The sequence below is a fragment of the Egretta garzetta genome, unplaced genomic scaffold (assembly GCF_000687185.1).
Source record: "Egretta garzetta isolate BGI_Z169 unplaced genomic scaffold, ASM68718v1 scaffold425, whole genome shotgun sequence".
Taxonomy (NCBI): domain Eukaryota; kingdom Metazoa; phylum Chordata; class Aves; order Pelecaniformes; family Ardeidae; genus Egretta; species Egretta garzetta.
In genome coordinates, this window is record NW_009259796.1 from 1,567,244 (window position 1) to 1,591,016 (window position 23,773).

Sequence of the window (23,773 nt, forward strand, 5' to 3'; positions counted from 1 at the left end):
TCACGGGCCCGAAGGCCTCAGCCGCCGCTGCCGTTTATCAGGGGAAGCATCGCCTCTCGCCCCGTCCCGTCCCAGCCCACACCGCATCGCCCGCAGGCCCGGCCTGCTGCGGGTAGCAGATCCAGTCCCTGCCTGGTAGAAATCGGCAACTCGCTGAGCGGTGCCTGGTGCGAGGGTTCCCTGTCAGCTTCTCTTCGCCCGGTGGTACGACAAAGCCCGCGAAAGGCTATGTAACCTTAGCCCCCTCACACACCACAACAGAGAAGATCATAGTAGGTTCCAGAGGTCTTCCTAGGAAAAATCTTCGGGTTTATGAAACTGGGACGACACTTGTAAAAGATAACCTGCAAGCTCCCCAGAGAAACAAAACCCACTATACCCAGTTGTAAACCCGTTACTTCAATTTACTCTCCAAAGAGCCTGGATTTCCCCTGAACTAAAACTTGAGTCTTGCAACACAGCATCACTGTGATCAAAAAGTAATGGCATTGTTTGTCTCTCAGAACAGCAGAAACAAAAAATACTGTACAACACCTAGAGTTTGATACCCTATTGTAGGGTAAAGGAATACAATTTTCCGTATCTGCCCCCAACCTACCATTTGGATGCCTAAGGAAGCAAGCATTCCTGTAAGTTAGCATATGCCTTCTGAACATACTTAGTTACTCTACTCTTGTCCATATCAAAACACTTTTTCTGAAAAACACTCACCCTAGCCAAACATTTTAGGAAGGAGGGAAGAGAGCCAGTCCAGAGCTCTCAGGAGCCCGAGTGTATGTTGAAGTCACAGATGTCGTACCCTGCCTGCTGCACGGGTGCTACAGCGATACTGCCAGGGTCCTCTAACTTGCAGCTTTGTGTCATTTTCTTCACCAGGGTTTCTTAGCACAGCAGGCAAGGACAAAGGAAGCAGTTTCAGAACATTATAACACTTTACCAGTTTCTTCATGGTAAGGTTTAAGATCCCAAATGCTTTTCTAGACATAGCCAGGCCATACGGAAGAAAGTCAAAGGAAAACAAAATTCAGTCTACTGCTGAAAAGAAATAATCATTATTTTTAGAGTTGAAAGAACCACTTTAACATCATATCAGTATGAAACTTTAATGTCAGGGTTTCTAATCTACAAAATAAGCTGAATGAGAAATATCTTTAAAAAAATATACAGTACTTTATAGAGTACAGTCTGTCAACATTATGAACATTTTTCATATAGTCAGAGTAGGCATGTATTTGCAGAGACTTGCATAGTCTAATTTTTAAGCAGTTCCTATATACTGCCTTCTATATGTATACAAAATGTCAGTCGTAACACCTTCCACATCTGCAAGTGTATGGTATATTTAACATAGATTTTGGACTGTTATGCTGCTTACAGTCAGAAATCAACAGAAGTAACCAGTTATCACTGATTAAATTCCTCAAGAATATTATAGCTATATCACATGTGAATGGTATTGTTCCAAAGTGGACAAATTTCACATATATGGAGCCCAGCCCATATACATCTGGCAGAGCAGGTTGTCATCACTTGCTTCTTGAATAAGGTAATGAACATGCCCTTCAATAGATAATGGTAATCCTTTTATTCTGTTTCTAGTCTTAATGACACCTTGCAGCCGTTGTTCTATATCAAGGACGTGGGTTTTGGCCTGGAAGCAAAGAAAAAGGAAAAAAGGAAAAAAAATACATGAATATTGCTACTATCCATGAACTCCCACTTAAACTAAAAAAGTATTTATTAGGATGTGCTTGAAATCTGTATGCTAATTTAATAAAACCCTAGATGTCTACACCAGTCACTTTGAAAATAAAGGATAGCCACTTTTAAAAAAAAAAATCATTCTTTTGAATGGATTGGTCAAGTTATAATTTTTGCCTTACATTTTTACAAATACAATTTACCAGAGAAGACTGAAAAAGCTATGCAAATATTAAAAGGCTTTATTTCATACAATTACTTTCAAATAAATGCAAAATTTTCCCAGACATTTTCTTGCAATTCTGGATAAACTTGAAGAAGATACCTAGTCTGGAAAATCTAGGCCAAAATTATGAGCAACTGAAAATGAAGAAGTGTAGTAACAGGTTGTGATGAGCAAGTCAAAATGAGCTGTTTGGGGCCCACTAGAGTAGCTAGTTCATGCCAATTATACTGACACATTTTCTTTTAAAGCTCAAGTATAACCTTGGCACCTATTCAGAAAAAACATTTAACCATATACAACTATGTAGGTAGTCCTGTAACTAGAAGAAAGGTTTTGCAGACACAGCCTGGTTCATAATATTTGAAGACCAGGAGATTTTCTGTGCTCAAATACCTCAGTTAAGTTCTTTGTTGTAACACAGCTTTAGTACTGTAGTTTGTCCTTACCTTAGTCACCATGTTTATCACTGCTCTCTGTTTTATCTCCTATTACAGATTTATTTCCACTAAATATTTCTTTTAAAGCAAGAAGGAGACAAATCAGATTTTTTACAAAGGAGAAAGAGAATAAATATTACAGGTTGTGCAAGCTATATTTTGGATGAACAATACCCTATTTATCAGCAGCTACAAAAGAAACAGCACATATGAAATCCTAATTTTAACCAAGTATTCCTTGACAGGTGACAAGGCATGTATTTATTCAATAATAAACAGCCACTCATGAAAAGCACAAAAATCTGCACGGAAAGGACTCCAGATGTTACCATCACTGTCAATCCGGAGGACTGTGCAACAGTCAGAGTGAGAGGAAGCAGGAGCCTCGCCTGTCCTATTGCTTCCGTTGATGTTGCCCTTGATTTAGCAACATGAACAAGAGAATCATAGGCTCTGCTTTGTTTGGATTTTTAGTAAAAAAAAAAAAATGTACATTTTCTATCAACAAAAGTAGTCTCTTGACAGACAAAAATCATGAAAACAGAGATAATCAAGAAGAAACAACCAGAGGAATTTTTAGATTAAAGAAAAAACAAGGAAGTTAAAGTTTCAATTAGAAAATACATAACTTGCAACCATAATGGACATTTGACATTTGAATACCTTACACCATGCTTGTTTTCAACAAACCTTTTCGTTGACAACTTCTCCAGTTTCGTTCACCTGTGCTTTTGTATTCCCTTTAACAGGTTTACTCCATTCCACAAGAGGATCATGTAGAAAAGTCTTTAAGACACTAAATAAATTGAAAATAAAAAAGGATAAGTTACATATAATATACTTAATTTTCAAAACAAGAACACTGTCAGGAGTTGATGATATATACAATTTGATGATATATACAATGAATATTTATATTGTTTTATATTCAACTGCTTGTCATAGTAAGACTGAGCTGCATGATAGGCATATGCTGTAACCATAGCATATTTAACAGCAGTTACTGTTTCAGATGTTTAGACTACAGACAGCTTTTTCAGAGTTTGTAGCAAAACCGGTTCCCATACCTCATTAGAGGCTCCCTTTGATCACGCATAAGCCTCATTGTGACTTCACAAGCTCTTCGGAAGAGACCTTCTGTTCCCATTGGACCCATTCCATTAACCATGTTGTGAGTGAGACGAAAAGGAACTATTTCCGGAACTTCAAATGTTTCTCCCTTTACATTGATAAAAAAAGCGTATGCCCTAAGTGTTTTAAGCATTATTAAAGAGTAATATTTGTATTGTTTTTAGGTTTTTTTTCCCCCCCATCTTTGTCAGTGGCAGTTCCCTAGCTGACAAGAGATGTTTGCTCAGATCACAGTCCTTCTCAGCTATTAAAGGGAAATTACAGTGAATAAAGGACACCAATGTCCAAATAACCTCATTTTACCTGTTTCGATACACTAATACAGGGTATAAAATTCTGTTCTAAAGATATATTGCAGCTCTGTAGTCTCATGCAAAATGCTAACTTTTATAATATGCAAGTTAATTAAAAAATAAATGGTTTTAAGCTAAGGGTTATGTAGGACAATTTAGGCTTACTAAAAAGAAAACAGGAGAAATAAACTAACAATATTCTCTGCCTCACTTATCTGAATTTAAAAGGGCACATATTCCACACCAAGGGCATCTTTCAACAGAAACAGCAAAACTCCAAATCCCACTCTGGCCACAATTTCTGCTCATTATTTTTACAGAACCATTGGATTTTTTTGTGCTGTAGTTGCATGAGAAAAAAACAAAGAAACTCTTCCCAGCAGCAGAATTTTGAATGTAGCAGCTTTGTTTGGAGGGTGGTAGTGCAGAGAGGAGAGTCAAAAAATACACTCTAAAATTTGGGCTATTTCACTGTATCCACATCATCTGATACTGGCTAAATCAGAAAGCTGGCTTTCATTAATGCAGTATACAGAACAATCACATACTCTTTACATATCCTGTTTGTTTGGTATAAATAAGAAACAAAGTGAGAGAGATAACAGGTATGCTAAAGTAAAAAAAGCAGAAAAAACCCAAGACAGTAGAAATTCATAACTTAGATGCAGGTAAAATAAAGAGCAAGTTCAGCAAGTGGCATTTCTCACCTTATTGAAAAGGCAGTTGAAATCCACATGCACGCATTCACCAGTCAAAGAATCAAACAGGATGTTTTCACCATGACGGTCTCCTAAACCAAGTATGTAACCTACCATTGACATAACTGCAACAGAACGACAATAGGCTGACCTACTATTATACCTGCGGAAATAAGAATCAGATATGTCTAAGTCACTTCCTTGGGTTATCTGTCTTTATTCCATAGTAGCATTAATGTTTAGTGACATACGCAAAGTAGATATTCTTGGGCTAGCTCAACCCCAGTCACTCACCATGAAGTAGGATCAGGAAACGTTCTAAGAAACCATTCATGAAAGAGAGGAGGATGACGAGGTAGAAGGACTTCTTTGAACATTTTCAGCTTTTCAGACAAAGGGGCTGACTTTGGAAGCATATGCTGACGCAATTCTTTTCCGGTCATATAGATACCTGTAATAGGCCTCCTCGATTAGGCAAAAAAAAAATCCCCGCATATAAAGCCTTATACATATTATTACAATATGGTATTTTAGAAAAGATAAACATCTCCATGAAGTTGAAATAAATGAACAAATGTAAAATAACCCATAGAAGATGGTGGTGGTGAGGTACTGGAAAGTAAATTAAAAAAAAAATCATAATGTTAACTGAAGGAGGAGACCTGGCAAACAAGCCACCAGTTTTACCACCCCATGGTGACTGGAGGCAGGGGGAACACACACAGGAAAAAAAAAACCAAAACAAAAAAAAACCACCCTCACAAAACCGTTCATTATATTCAGTTGAGATGTTTGGCATTCCAAACTCCCAGATATCTGCATACATCCAGATAATGTATGAAATTTTCCCCCCAAATGTTATTGCACTGACCAGAAAGTGGCTCTGTTAACAAGAAATTAAGAAGAAATCTGATCTTTCCCCTGGAAAGTTGCTGTACTCTCAACCTTGATTCAGTTATAAATTATGTTAATTATCTCACACAAATGTAACAGAAATGAAAAACAAGAGTTCAAATCTGAAGTCCACAGTCTTTTCTATTATTCAGTGCTGTACATACATTCCCATGCTGCTGAAGTGATTTACATAATTGTATAAAAGCATGTATTAAAATGATTGTGTTATCAGGTCTCATTAGGAGAATTTAGTCTGATCCTTGCCGTTTGTCTCAGTTACTAATAATGATACAAGCCCTTTCAAAAAATAAAATAAAATATCACTATAGTCTTAACATATTTCTTTACCTTTCTCCTTATAAAGTTTTATGAGGATATTTCTTAAACCAGCAGTATTGTTCACCCATTCAATTATGCCACATTCATCATTTAATGGAATAACTGCGTAAGTTCGAATATGGAGTTCTCGCCTACGTGACTCCGCATCTTTTCTTAAGCACTTTTCACAAAAGAAAAATGAGATTAGCAGATAACATAGATAGGATCAAAATGTATCAATAACATTAACTATTCTATCTATATCTATTTTCCAATCACACAGTCTAGAATTTAAAATTCTAAGCTTCACTGTCTGCAGTAGGTCAAATGCAAGCAAAATATGCTCATCTGTTCTCCAAAGTAAATTAGAAAAGAGAATTTTGCAATAAAATAGTCGAAGTGCATAACTTGTATATGGCTTAAATCCCTTAGAAGCAGTATTTGAAATGAATGTTTTAGTGTTTCATTTGCTTTAACCTGCTGGAAAAACATGGTGCCTTAACCTTAAGCATACTGCTGACAAAAAAAATATAACTAAAATAAGAAGTATGGCAACACTTTTAGTATGAAAAGATGCATTCATCTGTTTCTTATTAAAAATATTAGAAGATACTGAGAAATATGAAGCATGACAGCAGGAAGTTTTCAGTTGTTTGTTTACTGTAAATAACATTTCCTGTATATTTTTGCTGGAATAAGCAATTGTTTTGGCAAAATGTTATATTTTATTATTGTTTCCACAAGTCCTTAAGAAGTTATAGGTTATCAATGGCTATTGATTTCTGCTGAAATAATATATTTTGCGACAGTTTACTTTTCTTCCAGTAAGCTTTATCTCAAGGCAAGTTGGGTTTTTTGTTAGATAGCTCAGCTTTTTGTTCTGGTCAACAAGTATAATGCATCTGATTGTCTAATGCATCACACCTTATTAATAAGCGAGTTGAATTCCATGAGCCGACAGTCTTTTCTTAGATCATCTTTAGGCTTACACATCATAATGTAAGATTTCCCATCTGAACCTTTTAAGGTGATCTTCTTTGGCTTTTGAAGTGATGCAAGAATTTCCACCTAAGAAAAAAAATTAAGTTTTTTTTATTAACACCTATATCAGATCATGCAAATTGAAGTGTCTAACTAACAAACTACTGCAGCCAATCACGTTAACACTTCCATGGTGCTACAGCACGTTACCTTCAGGCCATAATTTTATCTAAGTACCAAGAGGCCATACCTGTCTCAGGTCGTTAAGACGGAAGCCGCTCAGTTTCCATGAAAGCAATGATGATGTTTCCTGCTCACTCCTCCATTTCTAGGTAACTAAGATACATTTGCAGCTACATTTGTTTAACAGGAAGTTTAAAATGAGTGCCAACTAGAGGCTTACCGTATCATCAAAGCCTGCAATGTAGGCCCAGCATCCAGGAAAAGGGTCATGGTTAGCATGTGTGCCAGGAATTGAAGGAAGAGTTGGTATCATTACAGATTGTAAGGGAATGAGAATTTCACTAAATGTATGCTCTTCGACTAATCTCTTAAGTGTTCTGAAATGAATATTCATGCTTAATGTTGAGCTGTTTCCATCAACCTTGGAAAAAAAAAAGTTGTTCAAAAGTTAACAATAAACATTTAAAAATATTACTGCTATTTCACTTGAACTAATGATTAGAAGAGAATAACAAGTACTTACGGTAATAAGAAAAATGGCAAATTACATTTAAAATTAAACGGGCATGGTCAAAAGTAAATATGTCTGGCCTTTATGGAACATGTATTTTTCACTCTGAATGTAAATACAGAATAATGAAAGAATTTGTCTAGTGTTATCTTTATTATCAAGCTCATTTGAAAACACAACCAGCCTATTTTTATAGTAAAACTCTTGTGAAAGTTACTTGGCAAGAATCGTACACGAAAGCACAAAACAATGTAAAGCCCATGCACTGTGAAATGTACCATTATGTACCAAAATATTTTGCTATGTGCTCAATTTACAGCTATTTTCTATTAAGTAAAAAAAACCAAAAAACCAAAAAAAACCCCCAAACCCAAAACTTTTACAAGTTAGTGTAGTTTCTGTTAAATTGCAGTAATATAATGAATTGGCTACTAAAATCTATCGGAAGCAGCTTTTACGTAACATTTTTGAATAATCCTATTCCATGCATTAATTTATTTTTTAAGTACCGGTTTGTTGCACAGTTCTAATAGCTTATCTGTAAGGCGTGTTGCATCTCCAATAAATTTTCCTAAAGATTCCTTCATGTGAATAGCTTTATTTAGAATTTCCTTACATCTGTTGACACGCATAGGGTAAGAGGACTGAAAAAAAAGGAAAGTTAAAATTCATTAAACAATAGTCAAATCAATTAAAGAATCCTAACACACACACCCCGCCCCCAGTAATTAATACATTCTTTTCTCTACTTACTATTTGTTACACTTAGTATCTGGAGAAGGATGTTCTCCAATTGAAATTTGGTATCTGAACAAGTACTAAAGTGGTACAGTTGGGGTCCGTGGTAGTGGTGGTGTTACTACTTTCTGAAATCATTCTTGGGAGTCCCACAACATAAAGGCCAATATTCAAGAATATGCCAGTGTATCCTGAATGTTATTGCAACAGCCTTAAAGAAATAGTATGCACCATGCTTTCCAATTTGCTTTGGAATAACCTTACTACCAGGTAAGCATTAGGACTAAGTGGTATATCTCTCGTTTTAATCGAGGCAGAGAGTTGATTATTTGATTAGAAAACTGTAAGTACTATAACAATTACTAAAACCAACAAAAGCTGTTGTCCACAACTACCCAATTCATCAGCTACTTGTTCTTCAAGTTTCCTGTCCTAATACATCATACAAGTCAGGCTGCATGTTAGCATTCTAATTTGGAACATTTAAACTGTAATATCTGAACTTTAGACTGCAGTAAAATCTTTTGCGGTGATAGCACTGACCCTGTTCCACAACACTGTATCACAGCAACTGAAACTCTCAATTCCTTCTTATCATCGTAAAGTAAAATAGGCTATATTCACATTTCTCTCTGATGAAAACAGTTTTACAAACTAAATAAAGGTGTAGTTATACTTATCAAGGTACCTTGGACACGGCAGTCATCATCCACATTGCTTGCTGTGGATAGGCTAAAAACACTTTAGCAACAATCACCATCAGAACTGCAAAGACTTCATCATGAGAATGGCAGATTCGGGAGATTAACTGAGAAAAAGCTGTCAGAAACTGGTAAGGTGCCAGGTGATTTGTGTGCTCTGTAATCACCTTATTTATTTTAGCTAAATCATTTTTCATTTGAAGCCGTTCTGAACGACTAGCTGAAAAACACAAGAGGACAAGAGTATGTTCCTTTTTTCCATGTGAAATATAAAGTCATTTCATTCAAGCCTACAGAAACATATTTTTGTAGGTAATTTTCATAATTACAAAAAAAAAAAAAAAAAAAATCAAGAAAAAGGAAAAGCTCCTCCTGTAAAGTTCTTTTTAACAGCATCCAAAGACTTAACATATATGCTGTTTAACTAACCAGAATAACAGAAAATAAATAAATAAGCACAGACAACAGGAACATGAAACAGACAATATCAGAAAAGTTCTCCTTATGCTCTTAAAACATCTATTATTCCTGTAAAGTGATGCAAACAAAGAAAGAAAAAAATTGCTCCATGTGTTTCCGTGGTAAAAGGATTCTAATGTTCTTCAGTGGAGAGGAAATGAAGAAAGTCTTTACAAGGGATGAAATTAGCACATCTGCTCCTATCTCTGCCCCTGCAACTGAGGACCCAGCAGGAGTAGCACTACAACAGAGAAAGCAGGATCTGATGTGCCTGCAGCCAAATTCAGTTGACCTAAGCGTATAGAACCAGGTCAAGATCAAGGAGCCACAACTGGCTGCTTCGCTTCAGACCTGCGGGCAATGTTTGCAATTTTCGTTTGTAGAAAAATCTCCTGCCCAAAATGCATCTATCATAGTAGTTTCACATACCTCGATGCTGCCCATGGGATTCCTCCCCCTTAAAGTGTCAGTAAAATTCCTTCAACAGTGGAACCAAGACAAAATGGGAAAAAAAGCCCCAAAGCCTAACACTTTCCTGTAGCAAGTGCATACAAAACCACTACTCATTACTCATGAGGCAACTTAGAAGAGGTGACGTGCAAGGATCTTCCCTAGAGGGACTTGAGGAACAATACTATCTCATCATATACTTTTTAAAAGTTCTGGAGGGTCTAATTAAAATCATTAACACTCTCCTGCATATTAACATTCTGTAATTTAAAAGAATAATAGTACTGTCTTGTTTCTGTATAATCTCAGGCAGTAAGTCTAAACAAAGAACTGTAAATATACTTCAGTGCCCTTTCAATTCTATATTCAAAACTATGACACAGGAAGTATGTACTGGGACAAAATGTTCTACCTTTATCACATTCATATGCTTTTGCTCCAAAGTCCAGCCATAAAGAGAGCATTCTTGGCATTGACTGGTAGATGAACTGGTTTCCATACTGTAGAGACCTGTGATTACGTATTTAAATCATGGCATGTTAATGATATATATTAGAAGCATTACAAACTTTACATCCCTAATCGTTTCACATTCCATTCTGGACTTTAGAAATCTATGTTCAGCATTTTAATGCATCTGTAACAACTAAAAGCCTACTAATATACAAAGGTTTTTGTTTTATTATCAAAATAGCAGATAAATAATTAACTGTCTTACACAAGACTGACAACAGTTGCTTAGTCAGAAGGCAGAAGTACGATTAATTAAGTATGAAAACAAAAGGAAGCATGCAGTATTTTGTTCTACAATACTGCATAAAAATCTGTGTCAGTCTGAATTGTTGAAAGACAATATATACCTATAAAATGCTTTTTCAGTATAGTAGTCAGCCTTCTACAGAAACTAAGCAAAGTTCCCCTAGGGTCTAACCTCCCAAAATGATGAACTATGTATCTAATCAGATCTCCTTGTTTTTCCATCTTGTTGTCAGTTACCATTGGCATTAATTTATCGTAGTATTTAGCAAGGTAAAAATGTCCATCTTCCCATTCTGGCAAGAAATTCGTAACATCCTGCAACAAAATCAAAGAGAGATAATTAGTTTTGAGAAGATAATAAATTTAAATAAAAAAATAAAACAACAATAAAAAAAATTCTCAAGAAACAAGAATCTTGTATTAGTTACCTTTGTGCAAACTACATGCAAAAAAGCATTATTTGTAACTTTGTAGCTCCACAATTGTGATTTTGCCCCAAGATAAATGCCTGTACAAACTAAAGTCTGTTCTTAAAATACCTTTTGGATTTTCATACAGCAAGATAATTTAAGACAGGATAATATAGGATTCCTTAAATAAGAAAGATTATAGTTTCATTAAAAATAATATAATCAAGTTCTTGATCCTGATAAACTCAATTCGAGTTTCTTTTAGCTTTTTGAAAAGTGAAAGAGCAGGATGTTTTTCGCATTTCTGTTTTCCTCCTAAAAGCATGATGTTTAAAAGAGAAACAAAAAATTGTGTGACATAAATCAGAAAAGAAGTAACTTTGCAAGTGGCACATCCATTCTCTAACAACACTGGCTTGTTTCCAGCGCCAATATTTAGACAGTAGAGAATTCTAAGCATTAGTATTTTAACATAATACATTGAAATTTCATGTTTCTATTATTTCAACCTTAATTTGATTTGATACATCTGTCAGGTTTTTCTCTGAATGACTGTTACACAAGTATTTTAATTAGTAAGACAGCAGGAAGTTTAACAGTATCAAATGCCAAAACTTGGACAGGAGACATGCTACTTTTAATGAAGCATAAAGATCTGAATCTACTACTTGTTTAATCGGCAATTCTACTACTTGTTTAGTAGGCAATATTAATCAATGTCAAAACAGTATTTCACTGGCATAGCAAGATGAAGCGGTGTAGTGCTGTGTTGTTGAAGACAAACACACCAATTGCCTCTCTTCCTAGATCTTTAGATATTGGAAGCGTATTTAAAGCACAGTTATAAGTCACTACCAGAGACAGAAGTAACACTGAAGAGTAGCAAAATGTGTCATCAGCACTGTTTACAGTAGCCCACATTTTAGCGAGGAATTCTAATTTGTGCGTGCATAAGGAAAAAGCCATGCTCCTATATTAGATACTTTCTACTCCCCCTGTTGAGTGCTGTAGACTTCCCTATATTGACATGTTATATTAAAGCTAAATCTTTACAAGAAAAACTACTTCCCTCCTACACATTGATACACCACTTAAACCCATTGATGTTATCCTTGGTTGACATAGTCAGGAACATAACAATAGCTTACTTAAGGGATATCTTATTATTATTCCAAACTACTGTCTTGTTAACACTAGTATATCAAATTACCTTGTATTTTTTCATAACTGCATTGCTTTCAAAGTTAGCAGTTTCCTCCATAAATCTGCCCACTAGCAGCATTGCCCGACCATGGACGAGCTGATTTTTCGTACTGCATGGTACTTTATTTTCAGGGAAACATAAGTCAACCCCCTTCTGGAGAACAATGAGCGCTTGATGAAGATGTAAAATTTCCATCTCACAGTTGTTATTAAGGCAAAGATATGTCCCTGTGTTCTAGACTATTCTGGCTGTGGTAACTAAGTATTACTGACTTCAAATGCTTCTTATATTCCCTTATTATCTCAGCATTGTTGTCCCTTTAGGTTTACTACCATAACTGCTTCCATGTTTGCTGCCTACCTCTATTAGTTAAAAGGACGCAAATTAAGGGGCTGTCTACTACTAAGATATATTTAAATTTGCCTGGGCTGCTTTGACAGAGGCAGGTAATCCACCAGTTTCATACACAGCTGCCAGAAAAGGGCTGACTAGCAGTTGGTAAAAACTTCCCATGGCTCAACTGCAATCAGAATGTGTTGATAGTCCCAGTTGACACGTTTTGTTTTATGTATACTAATTGCGTGTCTTTTTTTCTTGAAGAAAACTAAAGATTATTTTCTTGCATGTAAGAAAGTAAGTTCCATTTTTATTTTCTTTACCTTGGACCAGAGCCACTTTGCTCTTTCTATATAAAGTTCTGAGAGCGTAGATTCTCCAGCATTCAGAAGAGCATTATACGCAGTCTGGTGGTGACCAGCTTTTCTTGCAACTCTAGCACTCTGGAGCCAACACTGACCAACAAGCTCACTGTAATCCTGGCTGCAGAGATATTTTTGCAGGAAATGAAAAGTTTCAGTCATGAATGCTACTTTATGATCTGAAGTAAATATCACAATGTGTTGAAACACAAATAAAAATTCTCAGTAAGCTATATACTACATAATGATAATTTAAAATTATTTGTAATACAACTGTTTCACATTTTCCATTTAGGCCTAGAAACAAATACTGTTTCCCCATTTCTCCCTTATCTTTCCTAAAGACACCACTTTTCCCTTCTATTTTGAAGGTATGTAATATTGGAGAGGGCTGCTTCTGTCTACAATATAGATTTCTATAGAGTTTTATCTTCTCTCTTCTAACACACATATGGAAAACCAGAATATTACTGAGAATACAACATAGACAGGAAATAGCCATGTTCTCACCTTTTACTGAGACTCAGCAAAGCCCTTCTCAGTGCTAAAATGGGTTCTTTTGCTCTGTAAGAGTTTTGAGTCATTTCAATACGAGCACACCAATTCAGGGAATCTCTACTGTGGTCACCATCTGGTTGCTGAAACATTGGTCCAATACTATGTTCCAACTCACACAGCATATGCAACCTGTGTTAGCCAAATCAAGGCAAAAAATTGTTGAAAATTGGTTTCTGAGATATATGCAAGTTTTACACAGCTTTTGCCCTTTTCTTTCTAAAAGCTGGCCATATGAGTAATTTCAAATAGTATCACTTCTTTTAAAAGCAAAAATGCAGCAAAACCAAACACATGAGATCAAGGATTTGTAAACTAATTAGTTATTTTCTCACTGTTCCTTTGCCAAGCTGCTGAACACAGAAACAATGAAGATCATTTGGAGAGGAAGTCAACCTTTAAAAAGAGTATTTCTATCCATTACTTCTAGCAATAATTCTTCAAAAAGTCTGGTATTTTCAACAGATACCGTTTTAGAGGCAATATACTATCTGTTTACTTAAACACCTCCTTTACAACAAAAGTTAGTTGATTTATTTAAAGATATCATTATTATTAGCTGTCACTGTAAAGCTGCCGAGCTGAGAGCTTGTGAATGCCTAAGTTCTCACTGGCAGAGTCTAAGTGTAGCGGGTATATCTGACAGAGAAACAGTGACTGTTTGAAGGCTTCCGAATAGACCATATCAATAGCTAAACCTGTTTTGAGACACTTCTTTCTCAATACTCAAACCCCATTTGCTAAATAAAATAACACTGAAAAAATTACCAACACAAAATAGAACTAAGAAGTCATTAAGAAATATGTACGTCAACTGGCTAGTCATGCGATATCCTGCCATAAGGATGTATTTACAGTGCAGAGGACATATTAAGCCTTTTTTAATTAAAAAAAGGCTACTCACTTGTTAGTCTACTACAGCCAACTTCAACATTTATTAAAAATGGAAAAGTAAAACTACTGAAAGGGATAGGGTTTCAATCTTCACTGCTTTTTGTTGATAAAAGAAGGGTGTGCTTTTAGGCCACCGTACAGATTAAAAGCAATGCTCTTAAGTTAATGGAGTTACTGGCCTATATGTACTACTTTAATCATGGAATCAAATTGCTGATTTTTATTACTTGATGTTTACATAAATGTGCTTGCTGATTTTGAAAGACTATACCCAACAGTTTTATTATGAATATTTTTCAGGGGGATAAATATAAATTCACAGTTAATCAAAGGTTTCCAGTTCAGCGAGTATTAGAAAGAAGGGAAAAAAAAAAAAAAAAAAAAAAGTGACAAAGTGCACATCAGTACCATTTATTATGGAAATGGAGAATTCTTGCTGCAGCATACTTGATTATGTGATTTCTGGATTTGAAAATAGTGACATGAAAATCAGAAACCTGATAATGTGTTCGTATCCTCGCTGATAGGATCCTCTTTCAAAACTTGCTGCTGAAAGGGGTACGATCTGTTCTGCTCGAACAACCTTGAGAGTTTCATAAAAAGCTGCTTCATTTTTCTTCTTGGCTGATAATAATAAATGTCCTAGTCTGACACTCCAAGTAGTGGACTTCACATCTTTGGGGAGGACAAAAAAACCCACAAACCTTTCAAAATCTGTTTCTTTAAGCAGCTTAATCTGAATATGCTAACTTGTCTTAACATACTACTGGAAAAATAAGTTTTTCTCAGAACTAATTAATTGAATTCTAGAAATACTGTGTAATTCCACCTACAATCCACCTCCCTAAACAGACCCAGAAGAAATTTGGCCTTACACTGGCTTGAAATTTCTACTCAAAGGCTATACAGTTTACAATCAAATACGTTTACAAGACTAAAAATTTACAATAGCTGCCCCTTGATTTAAGATGATTAGACTAAAACATACACTTGTTCAGAAACGCAAGGAATTCACAATTTGATATCATGTTAACTCACCTGAAGCCAAATAATTTTCCAGTAAATCCCATCGTGACAGTTTCCAGGCTGCTTCCACTCTGTAAGTGTTCAATTCAGAAATCCATTCAGACCTATTAAAAGAAAATGAAGGCAAGAAAAGCTTGTGCTGAACTCAATTTTTTCTCCTTTCACCCTCAGTATGTTAGTTCTACATTATATTAGCAAGTATTCTTTATGTAAAACTTCTCTTACTTGAAAAGAAGCAAGGTAAGCTCGCTTCTGATAAAATTCAGTGAAACCAAAGGATATGCATTGATAAAAAATAATAGCTGTACAACACAATCCCACAAATTCAATTTTCAAGTAGTGTATTTAACTTATATGGCATATTTTTAAAATTAGCATCTTCCAATCAATTTATCCTATTAGCCTACAGAATAGCTATGGAACAAGCAATGTGCAAGACAACGAATGAAAGATTCCTTTTAACAGATCAAAGCACATATCAACACTGTACACAGCACGGACAAGAAGTACTAACATTTCAGGAAGTCCTGAAATTAATTTATAGACAAAGCACTTAAAGTTTTCCAGCTTTACATTGCTAAGTGGATATGCTTGACAATGCACAAAAATGGCTACTGAGACATAGGTGTAACACAAGACTTTCATATTACTCAAATAAGCATTGTATTAGATGCTTATAATACCTGTTCGCAAGCACTCCATTGACCTGAGTAATTACAGTAGATAACTGACCAAGGCCCAACATAGACTTCACTACACCGTGATAATGAATGATCTAGAAATAGCGGGAGAAAAAAAAAAAAAAAATCAAAAATCAAAAAAACCCAAACAAATGAAAAAACCCACACACATATTAATGAAATTCACGGCAGTCTGAAGGAAGAAATATGTCCATTTGGATGCTTTTTATAATATGAAATGGCATAACCAATTGCACCATAAGCTAAAAAAACATTAAAAATTGAAAAAAAAATATATCTGATTACCAAATAACTTAAATCATGATAGGCAATTTTTGAAATGCGCCTCACCACATCTAGTTTGATAGTAATTCATTAATAATCATATCAAAGCTGTGAGTAAAAATTTGATTTCAGGAAATGAACAGTAAGAAGGAAAAAGTCACGGGAAGGAAGTAACCCCAAAACTGAAAGCAATTTCACTCTTCATAAAAATGTTTTCCATAGTCTGGGAATGAAGTAGGGCTATCAAAACACTCTATTTACTGTAATTGCTATCAGCTGTACTGGATAACCACTGCTTCATAGCAAAGTGCAAGAAACCATAGGGATATCCTAGCCTGGGAAACTTTTTACCAATTTCCATTAGAAAAGTATTTCAAATAAAGAAAAGGAAATACATGTCTTCAACTTTCTTTTTGCATTTATCATCACATCCCTGGATATTCATTTTGGCATATGAAAAGCATGATGGTTTTCCAGTACTGCTCAGCTTCACAGTACCTTATACTTGCATGTTCCAAACAAAGGAAGGGAAACAGGAACGGAAGACAAATATTTCTAAAAATTAAAAGTTTTCTTTAATCATTTTCCAGTTGCTCTTATATTATGAACATTTCCCCTGGAAGTCAATAATTAAAAATAGAAAGTCAGAATGTTTTTGAACAAAACCTGTGGTAACTTGCTTTAATAGTTCTCTTGGTACGTACCAGTACTGATTGATACTTAAGCAGCCTTCCCAAGCAAAGGCTGAACTTCAAATTTTAAGCTGTCCTAGAAAAAACCTGGGCATAAGCATTCAACTATTAAACCAAGCCTGCAAATTACAGTATAAGCCCAAAAAGAGATTTGTTTCAGTTGATAAGACACTTCCTATAGCAATAATTATTCAGTAACTGCCACAGTAACTCTTATGTTCCCGTTCTACTTAAATTTTCTGAAGAGGTATTTTTGGCTTAGTCTTGTGTTAGTTAAGAAGATTAAAAAATAATAATTACATAAATATATTTAAAAAATATTATAAGACATTTGCCTTGTATTTACCTGATCAGGTTCCAGCTGGATAGCCCTATCATAACAGGCTGTCGCATCTCTTAACAAGCCAATACTTTCATGTTCAAGGATTTGTTCTTTGAGAGATGGTTCTGCTTTCCGAATTGCACTCACCCCAGCTACTCCATCTGGCTCATGCATAGCAGCATACAATTTCTTTATTCAAACAGAATTGGAAATGGACATTAAAAACAACTCTAGGACAAGAAGATATTTTAGATGTAACATGCTCAGAATCACGCATCTTCTTGAAGATGGACAACAAATTACTCTGTAGGCCTAGGCATTGAGCTTTCATGGAAAATGTCAGTTTTGCTGGGCTACTTCTGAAGTTGAGCCCTACTTTTGCCTAGCATACTGTAATACTCATGACCTCATATTATAGAAAGAATAACACATCAAGTTACCTGAAACAATCTGTATGAAAGGTGAAATAAATATCCTATTACTGCATGATAAAAATTGTACAATTTGAAGCTGCAGATTACACTAAGGTGGAAAAGCAACATACTGAGTTTTTCAAATTTGAAACGTCACCGAAGAATATAAACCATAAGGAACCACAAACAGGCTCATCACAGGTTAAAATACTTTCTGAAAATAATTTAAATCCTTTTCAACACCTTTAACACTATCTCTTTCTCTACTTTAGAATAAACCACTTAGCTTTCCTTCAAATGTGTTTTGGCTTTTTTTTTTTGGTTGTTATTATAGCGGTTTGTGTTTTCTCTGACAAAAGGCACAGAGTTAACTAAAAGCAATAAATGCTATACTTTCAAGAAACCCATATTTAACTGTTTTCAGGATTTTATCCTGATTAATCTTTTATCCAGGATTAATCTTTTATTATACATTGGAAAGCTACTCCATCCTTTTCATATGAGAGGCATGCAAAGCAAGGGGAAGTACTAAATATTGCTGAAAGACATATGACTAAACACTTGTATCCAACAGCAAGAGCCTGACCACACCTTTTCTTCTTCCCATCTCAAAGAAGAATTTGACAAAGCTTTATTCGTCTATGCCTATTTTCATTTTAAAATAAAACAAACAAAATCAAGAACTTCAGAACCTGAAGAAATCCAAGATGCTCCTGAATATTTTGTTTCTTCTCCGTGATGAATGATTCAAAGTGCATCACAGCCCTTGTGTAAGCCTTAGAGCGAAAGGAAGCCACAGCTAGTGTATCCTGAGGTATGAGGTCTAGAAAACGTGTCACATTTTGATATTCTCCATAGTCCTCACTTGATGCTATAGGAAAAAAGAATTTTAAAAAGTCTGTCCACTGAGGTTTTATTTGTAAAAATCACCTTATGCATCAAAATTCAGTTAATTCACTTCACAATTCAGTGAGATAATCTGATTAATTTAAGAACATATTTTTCTCTCCTGCTAACAGTAATTTAGTTAAAACAATACCAGTGAACTTCCTACATCTTGCAAGGCAGCATAGAATATGTTAAACTGAACCTTTAGGAAACTACCAAGAAATTAAAATTTCATTTTTTAATTTTGAATCTGTATTTCTTACAATAGGTATTCAAAACAATGGACTTAAGGTGGCGGGGTGGAAATTACAATCTGATAGTAAGAAATCATAAAGCAGACTAACATTATAGTAATATGGTATTCTTAAATGGTCATAATACGAAGTGGCAAATTTAAATACTTATTTGAAGAATGTAAACATCACTTTAAATAAAACAGCATCACTCACTTTTTAGATCACCTCTATCTTTGCTAGACTTGCTAGCATTTTTCTCAGCAATAAGCATTTGAAACTTATGTCTAGCCCACTGAGTTAGATGATCAAGCATGGAGAACACCGTCTGTGTGCTCAGCTGACTTAGATCCGATGCACTGTCTTCAAGTCTCCTACTAGACTGGTCATCATGTTTCAGAACAGCCATAATCTCCACATAAACCTACATGAACATAAATACGACAAAAGACAGAAGTGCCATACAGGCATCAAAATAGCAGGAAACAACAATCAACACAATAATAAAACTAAAATACTAGATACTTTAATTGGATATTTTAATAATTGTGGCCTTACTTACAAGCTCTGTTTGTCCCACAATCTTAAGAGGAAGAAATGGCAAACCAAGTAGCAGTTGTCAGGAGATTCCATACAGGGAAGAAGCCTTTGCAAAGCAAACCCTTGGATTCAGAGTAACTATCATGATTACTCAAATTTTAGGTTTCAAAACACAATGAGTGCTACTGCACTTCTGCTGCAAATACAAAGCTTCAAGGTCTGATAACAGTCAGGTTATCTACTGGCTACCAGATCACAGATCTACTTTTTGCTTATATTTAAATAAATACCACGCTGAGAGACCTGCTTCCGGTTTGTTTTAGTCAACAGAATATGAGTTAACATAGATAGCAGATGGTCCTTGTGGATGTACTTGTTCACACAGAAAAAATCATCACACACCTCTACACACCCAAAAATGTTTAAACACAGGTATCTTAGCTGTGAAACTTCAAATTAATAGAAAGTAAGTTATTTTTTTCAGTATCTTTGAATTCTGCCAATATAAACTGAAGGAAAGCTATCCTTGCTTTGCTACAAGACATCTATGAATCCTGCTCTGCATGAGTCTGGTAGCTAAACAGTTTTTCCACTCAAATTATAAGTGTATGCAAGCAAGAGAAAAAATTGTGGGTCTGATTCTTGGAAGTATACAAGTTCAATTTATTCCTTGTTTGTGTTGCGCTCTCTTCCACTTTGTACCACTCCAGCTCTTGATGTTAGTGCAGTCATAATTAACTGCATAATATGTCGTCCTAGGTCCTCCTGAATAGATAGAAATCCACAGAAAAGCAGTTCAACACGAACTTGTATGACTATATTCAAAACACTGGCAGAAAATTTGTATTATTACTATAGGAAAAAGGAGTTTAACACCTATACAGTTTGTTCATGTAGGTCTACTGTAATTCTGCAGGGCTGAACAGCTCTTTGGAAGAACTGCTCCTGAACGCTCCTGTGAAGAACACCATCTTCTTATATGTCTCACCTCTTGCTGATCCTCTTGACTGCACCCCAACAAAACATAGACAAGGATGTGTGGAAGCAGATAAATTGTCACTTTATAGTCATTCTTCATCATAATACTGCAGCAATCAAAAACTTTCCGGGCAAGATCATGTCGCACCTATAGAAAAATATTATTTCCAGGAAAAGCATCATTTCAAAAGTGCAAATGCCTGAACAATTAATAGGTTTATTTTTCTTGATAAATACAAATTCTATTCCATCAAATAATTTTAAGGTACTTGTTTCCTACAGAAGGTTCATCAGACTTAAACCTGTAACTGGGATGACAGATGGCAGCTGCTATTACATGTATCAGTTGCTGATACCACACAAAGACAGGCAAGCGTTGCTTACATGTTCCACTTTTCCATGTTTTCTACACCATTGTGACCTTGCACTGGCCATAGTAAAAAACCTTAAGGCCAAGGGTCTACTACTGCACTCAGCCTCTCTTCTGCCCTTAAAAGCCTACAAAAAGTAGGAAATTCTCTGTCTGAAATGGAAAGAGGACAGTGTAGCTACTGAGCTATTAAAATTAAATTCACTTTAAGAAGTGGTTGATTTAGAAGTGAAATTTTCAGTGGGACACGTACACGTTGGAAAGGGGAAAGGAAAAGAAGAGACAAATACTTTTTATGTGCTGGGACTGTGGACCTATAGGGAAATGAAGGAAATCCTTCAGAAACTGAGAAGGTAAATTTGAAGTTTTCCAGAAGTATTTCAGATACTTTCCAGAAGCATTTATCAGTGCCTTCAGCTATATAAGAGTCTCTGGACGAGGGCAAACTTCTTACACTTTTGGCACGGACTTTTGACCTGTGAAGCCTAGCCAAGAAGCAACAATGCGGAGGAAGGGAAGATGCATGGTTACCTCGATGATGCAATAAGTCTTTAGGTATATGCTTTAACAGGCCTGTTGAGAATAGACATATTCCCCCATCCATTCCTGACTTTCAAAAACCAAAATACAGTTCAAGAACTGTGTTGTATATACCAATATAGAGAGCAGATTTATTTTCTTACCTTTGTTATAAGATAACCTGCCCAAGTTGCCGACCATTCTGCAAAATTGTCACCTAATTTGCTTAAGTAAATTGGCTTCTTCATCTTAGACCAATTTACAGCCTTTTGATAACTCTTATACCTGTAATTTTAAAATACCTACTCAATAAAAAAGCTTTTCTATTTAATATAATAAAAAACAATAGCACATTATTAATTATTAAGTTCTGTAACTGGAATCATATTAGGTTTCATCTTCTGAATCTTTTAAAAAAAAAAAAAAAAAACACTAAGAAAATACTTTCAGTAGTCAGCATATTTTATTCTACAGTTTCTTAAAATGAAACATGAAATACAAACAACCTAACATGCTACCAAAATTTTTAAGTATACTTCAAAGTGCTGGTATTCAAAAAAATTATTTGAACACCATGTTTTTGACAGGAAAAACCCAGAACACACATGGAAGCCAAGAAATACCCAAAAGTTTGTTTTCTAAAAAGGTAAATTTTATCACAGATGAGCATGACTGTCTTCATGAGGAAACAGAATGGAAATACTGTTGATTACTTCAAATTAAGGTGCATACATAACTGGAAGTTTTCTTCACGTTATTTTTATCATTAATTCAACAAAATAAAAAGTCAAACTAAAACCCAATGAGCTCTTCCTAATTCTATAAATGGTAACAGTAAAGGGATATTAATGGAGTTGAATACAAACTCAAATGCTAGCGAGAATTTGTAGAGAGGAAAGAAAACAAAAGCTTCAAAACATCATATAAGGAAGACTGCTCTAGGGGCAAACATGCAGATCAGGGCAAAGTACGAGCTCACAATTTTGCTCTTTTGATTTACAGAGAATTACATTCAAGGCAGTGCTAATTCAGCTTTATGTAGAAAGACCTTATTTGAATTTTGTATATACATGTATCACTCTTCACAGAAGAGTAACAATCACAAAACTAAATGAAGTTATTGCTAGCCTGGAGAAAAAAAGCATTTTTAAAGCTGTTATGAAAACAAATTGCTTAAGTTATTATATACCGTGTATTTAAGTGAGGTTCCAAGATCTCCTGCACGTGCTCAGGAAACCTCCTCCAAAGCCTGGAGCCTGGGCAGTCAGTGTTTGTCTCCCTACAGTCATAGATAGACAGTAACTCCTGAAAAGACATAGTTTACATGACCAAGTTAGCAGTGAAATGACCACAGTAGTAATAAAAACTGGTGTATATACAGAAGTAATACGACAGAAGTTACAGAATATTTAATTCAGAAATTATAACTGCAAAACTTCCATCCAACATTGTTAATCCCCTATTACTAGGCAGCGTTGATTTCAACTAACTATTGATTTCCCAAATTCTCCAGTTGGTGTTTGGACCACATGATCCCGCATTCTTCACATCTGCCAATACATCAGGACTAGAAGTTAGTCTGACTCCTTCTTGTGCATAAGCTAATGAAATTCTCTTATTCTGCTGACTAAATGGGGCCTCTTATTTTCTCCTGGAGCAAAGAATTGTCCTGAAGTTTTCACAAAGATATTAAACAACAATAAAAGCTGGCAAACCAGCATAAAAGACTAGAGTCTGAATGTAAGGGTAGGCTCACTTTCAGTTGCTTCTTAAATGTGCAAGCAGAAATCCTCTTAGGAATACTTGCTGCTTTTCATTTCTGCCCATGAAGTTTATATTGCATAATTCTACATTCAGTGTGATAGGAAATAATTTGTGAATTAAAAATAGGATCTAACCACGCATCTTACCTGAATTGCATATGCTGCAGAATCCTGAGCACGAACATTATCAGCATAAGCAAGGAACGCTCTGGTCAGTTCCATTAATAACCCATAGGCAAAATTTGGATCCTCCACACCAGCCTTAATCACAAACAGAATGTCAGGTTTATTAAAACAAACAGAGTAATAGCTATATCTTTAATCTCTAAATGATTGCTTTGAAGCCCAACTCTAAACTGGTTTAGATGAGAAAGCAAGTATAGATTTCAAAGGGTCTAAAGATAAGAAGTTCCCTACTCCCAAGTACTTTTAAAAAAATCCTTAAAGCTAAACAAAACACCACAGCAACACTTCTTACCACAAATGTAAAATGTTTTCCTTGAGTTTCACTTGTTGAAAAATCCAGCCTGCCAGGATCTATGGCTCCCAGTTCACCTAAACATTCTCCACAAAGTAGTCGGGCTTGAGAATTTGCATCCTGGCAGCCGATGAGAAGTACAGTTACCAACTGGGAGATGACTGGCTCCACAGTTTCACTGTCTGTTACATACTTTATCAATTTTTCCTAGGAAATTGAAATATAAAGATGAGTTATTCTACAACCATGTTTATGGTAAATATTCTCATAATTTTTCCATCTGTAATTCACTCTTACTTTGTATTTTATTTACCCATGACTTTGGGTTAATTATTCAAATGCTGT

At 35.3% G+C, this 23,773-nt stretch overlaps 1 protein-coding gene across 1 annotated transcript in view; it reads right to left on the reverse strand.

The window, feature by feature from the left end:
* Positions 1 to 1,433: 1,433 nt before the first annotated feature.
* Positions 1,434 to 23,773, reverse strand: part of ATR (ATR serine/threonine kinase) — a 40,674-nt gene continuing 18,334 nt past the window's right edge. The window contains exons 22-47 of the mRNA XM_035895300.1: positions 23,429 to 23,635; positions 23,098 to 23,211; positions 22,377 to 22,492; positions 21,352 to 21,472; positions 20,309 to 20,446; positions 18,997 to 19,204; positions 18,352 to 18,530; positions 17,271 to 17,435; positions 15,951 to 16,042; positions 15,280 to 15,371; positions 14,739 to 14,916; positions 13,303 to 13,479; positions 12,754 to 12,913; positions 12,101 to 12,289; positions 10,653 to 10,795; positions 10,134 to 10,231; positions 8,800 to 9,032; positions 7,883 to 8,017; positions 7,083 to 7,283; positions 6,623 to 6,766; positions 5,729 to 5,879; positions 4,781 to 4,937; positions 4,496 to 4,649; positions 3,432 to 3,583; positions 3,055 to 3,160; positions 1,434 to 1,651 (exon numbers count right to left, since the gene is read on the reverse strand). Of these exons, the coding sequence (XP_035751193.1) occupies positions 1,478 to 1,651; positions 3,055 to 3,160; positions 3,432 to 3,583; positions 4,496 to 4,649; positions 4,781 to 4,937; positions 5,729 to 5,879; positions 6,623 to 6,766; positions 7,083 to 7,283; positions 7,883 to 8,017; positions 8,800 to 9,032; positions 10,134 to 10,231; positions 10,653 to 10,795; positions 12,101 to 12,289; positions 12,754 to 12,913; positions 13,303 to 13,479; positions 14,739 to 14,916; positions 15,280 to 15,371; positions 15,951 to 16,042; positions 17,271 to 17,435; positions 18,352 to 18,530; positions 18,997 to 19,204; positions 20,309 to 20,446; positions 21,352 to 21,472; positions 22,377 to 22,492; positions 23,098 to 23,211; positions 23,429 to 23,635 (3,984 nt within the window). The 3' untranslated portion in view covers positions 1,434 to 1,477. The remainder of the gene's footprint in view (positions 1,652 to 3,054; positions 3,161 to 3,431; positions 3,584 to 4,495; positions 4,650 to 4,780; positions 4,938 to 5,728; positions 5,880 to 6,622; positions 6,767 to 7,082; positions 7,284 to 7,882; positions 8,018 to 8,799; positions 9,033 to 10,133; positions 10,232 to 10,652; positions 10,796 to 12,100; positions 12,290 to 12,753; positions 12,914 to 13,302; positions 13,480 to 14,738; positions 14,917 to 15,279; positions 15,372 to 15,950; positions 16,043 to 17,270; positions 17,436 to 18,351; positions 18,531 to 18,996; positions 19,205 to 20,308; positions 20,447 to 21,351; positions 21,473 to 22,376; positions 22,493 to 23,097; positions 23,212 to 23,428; positions 23,636 to 23,773) is intronic.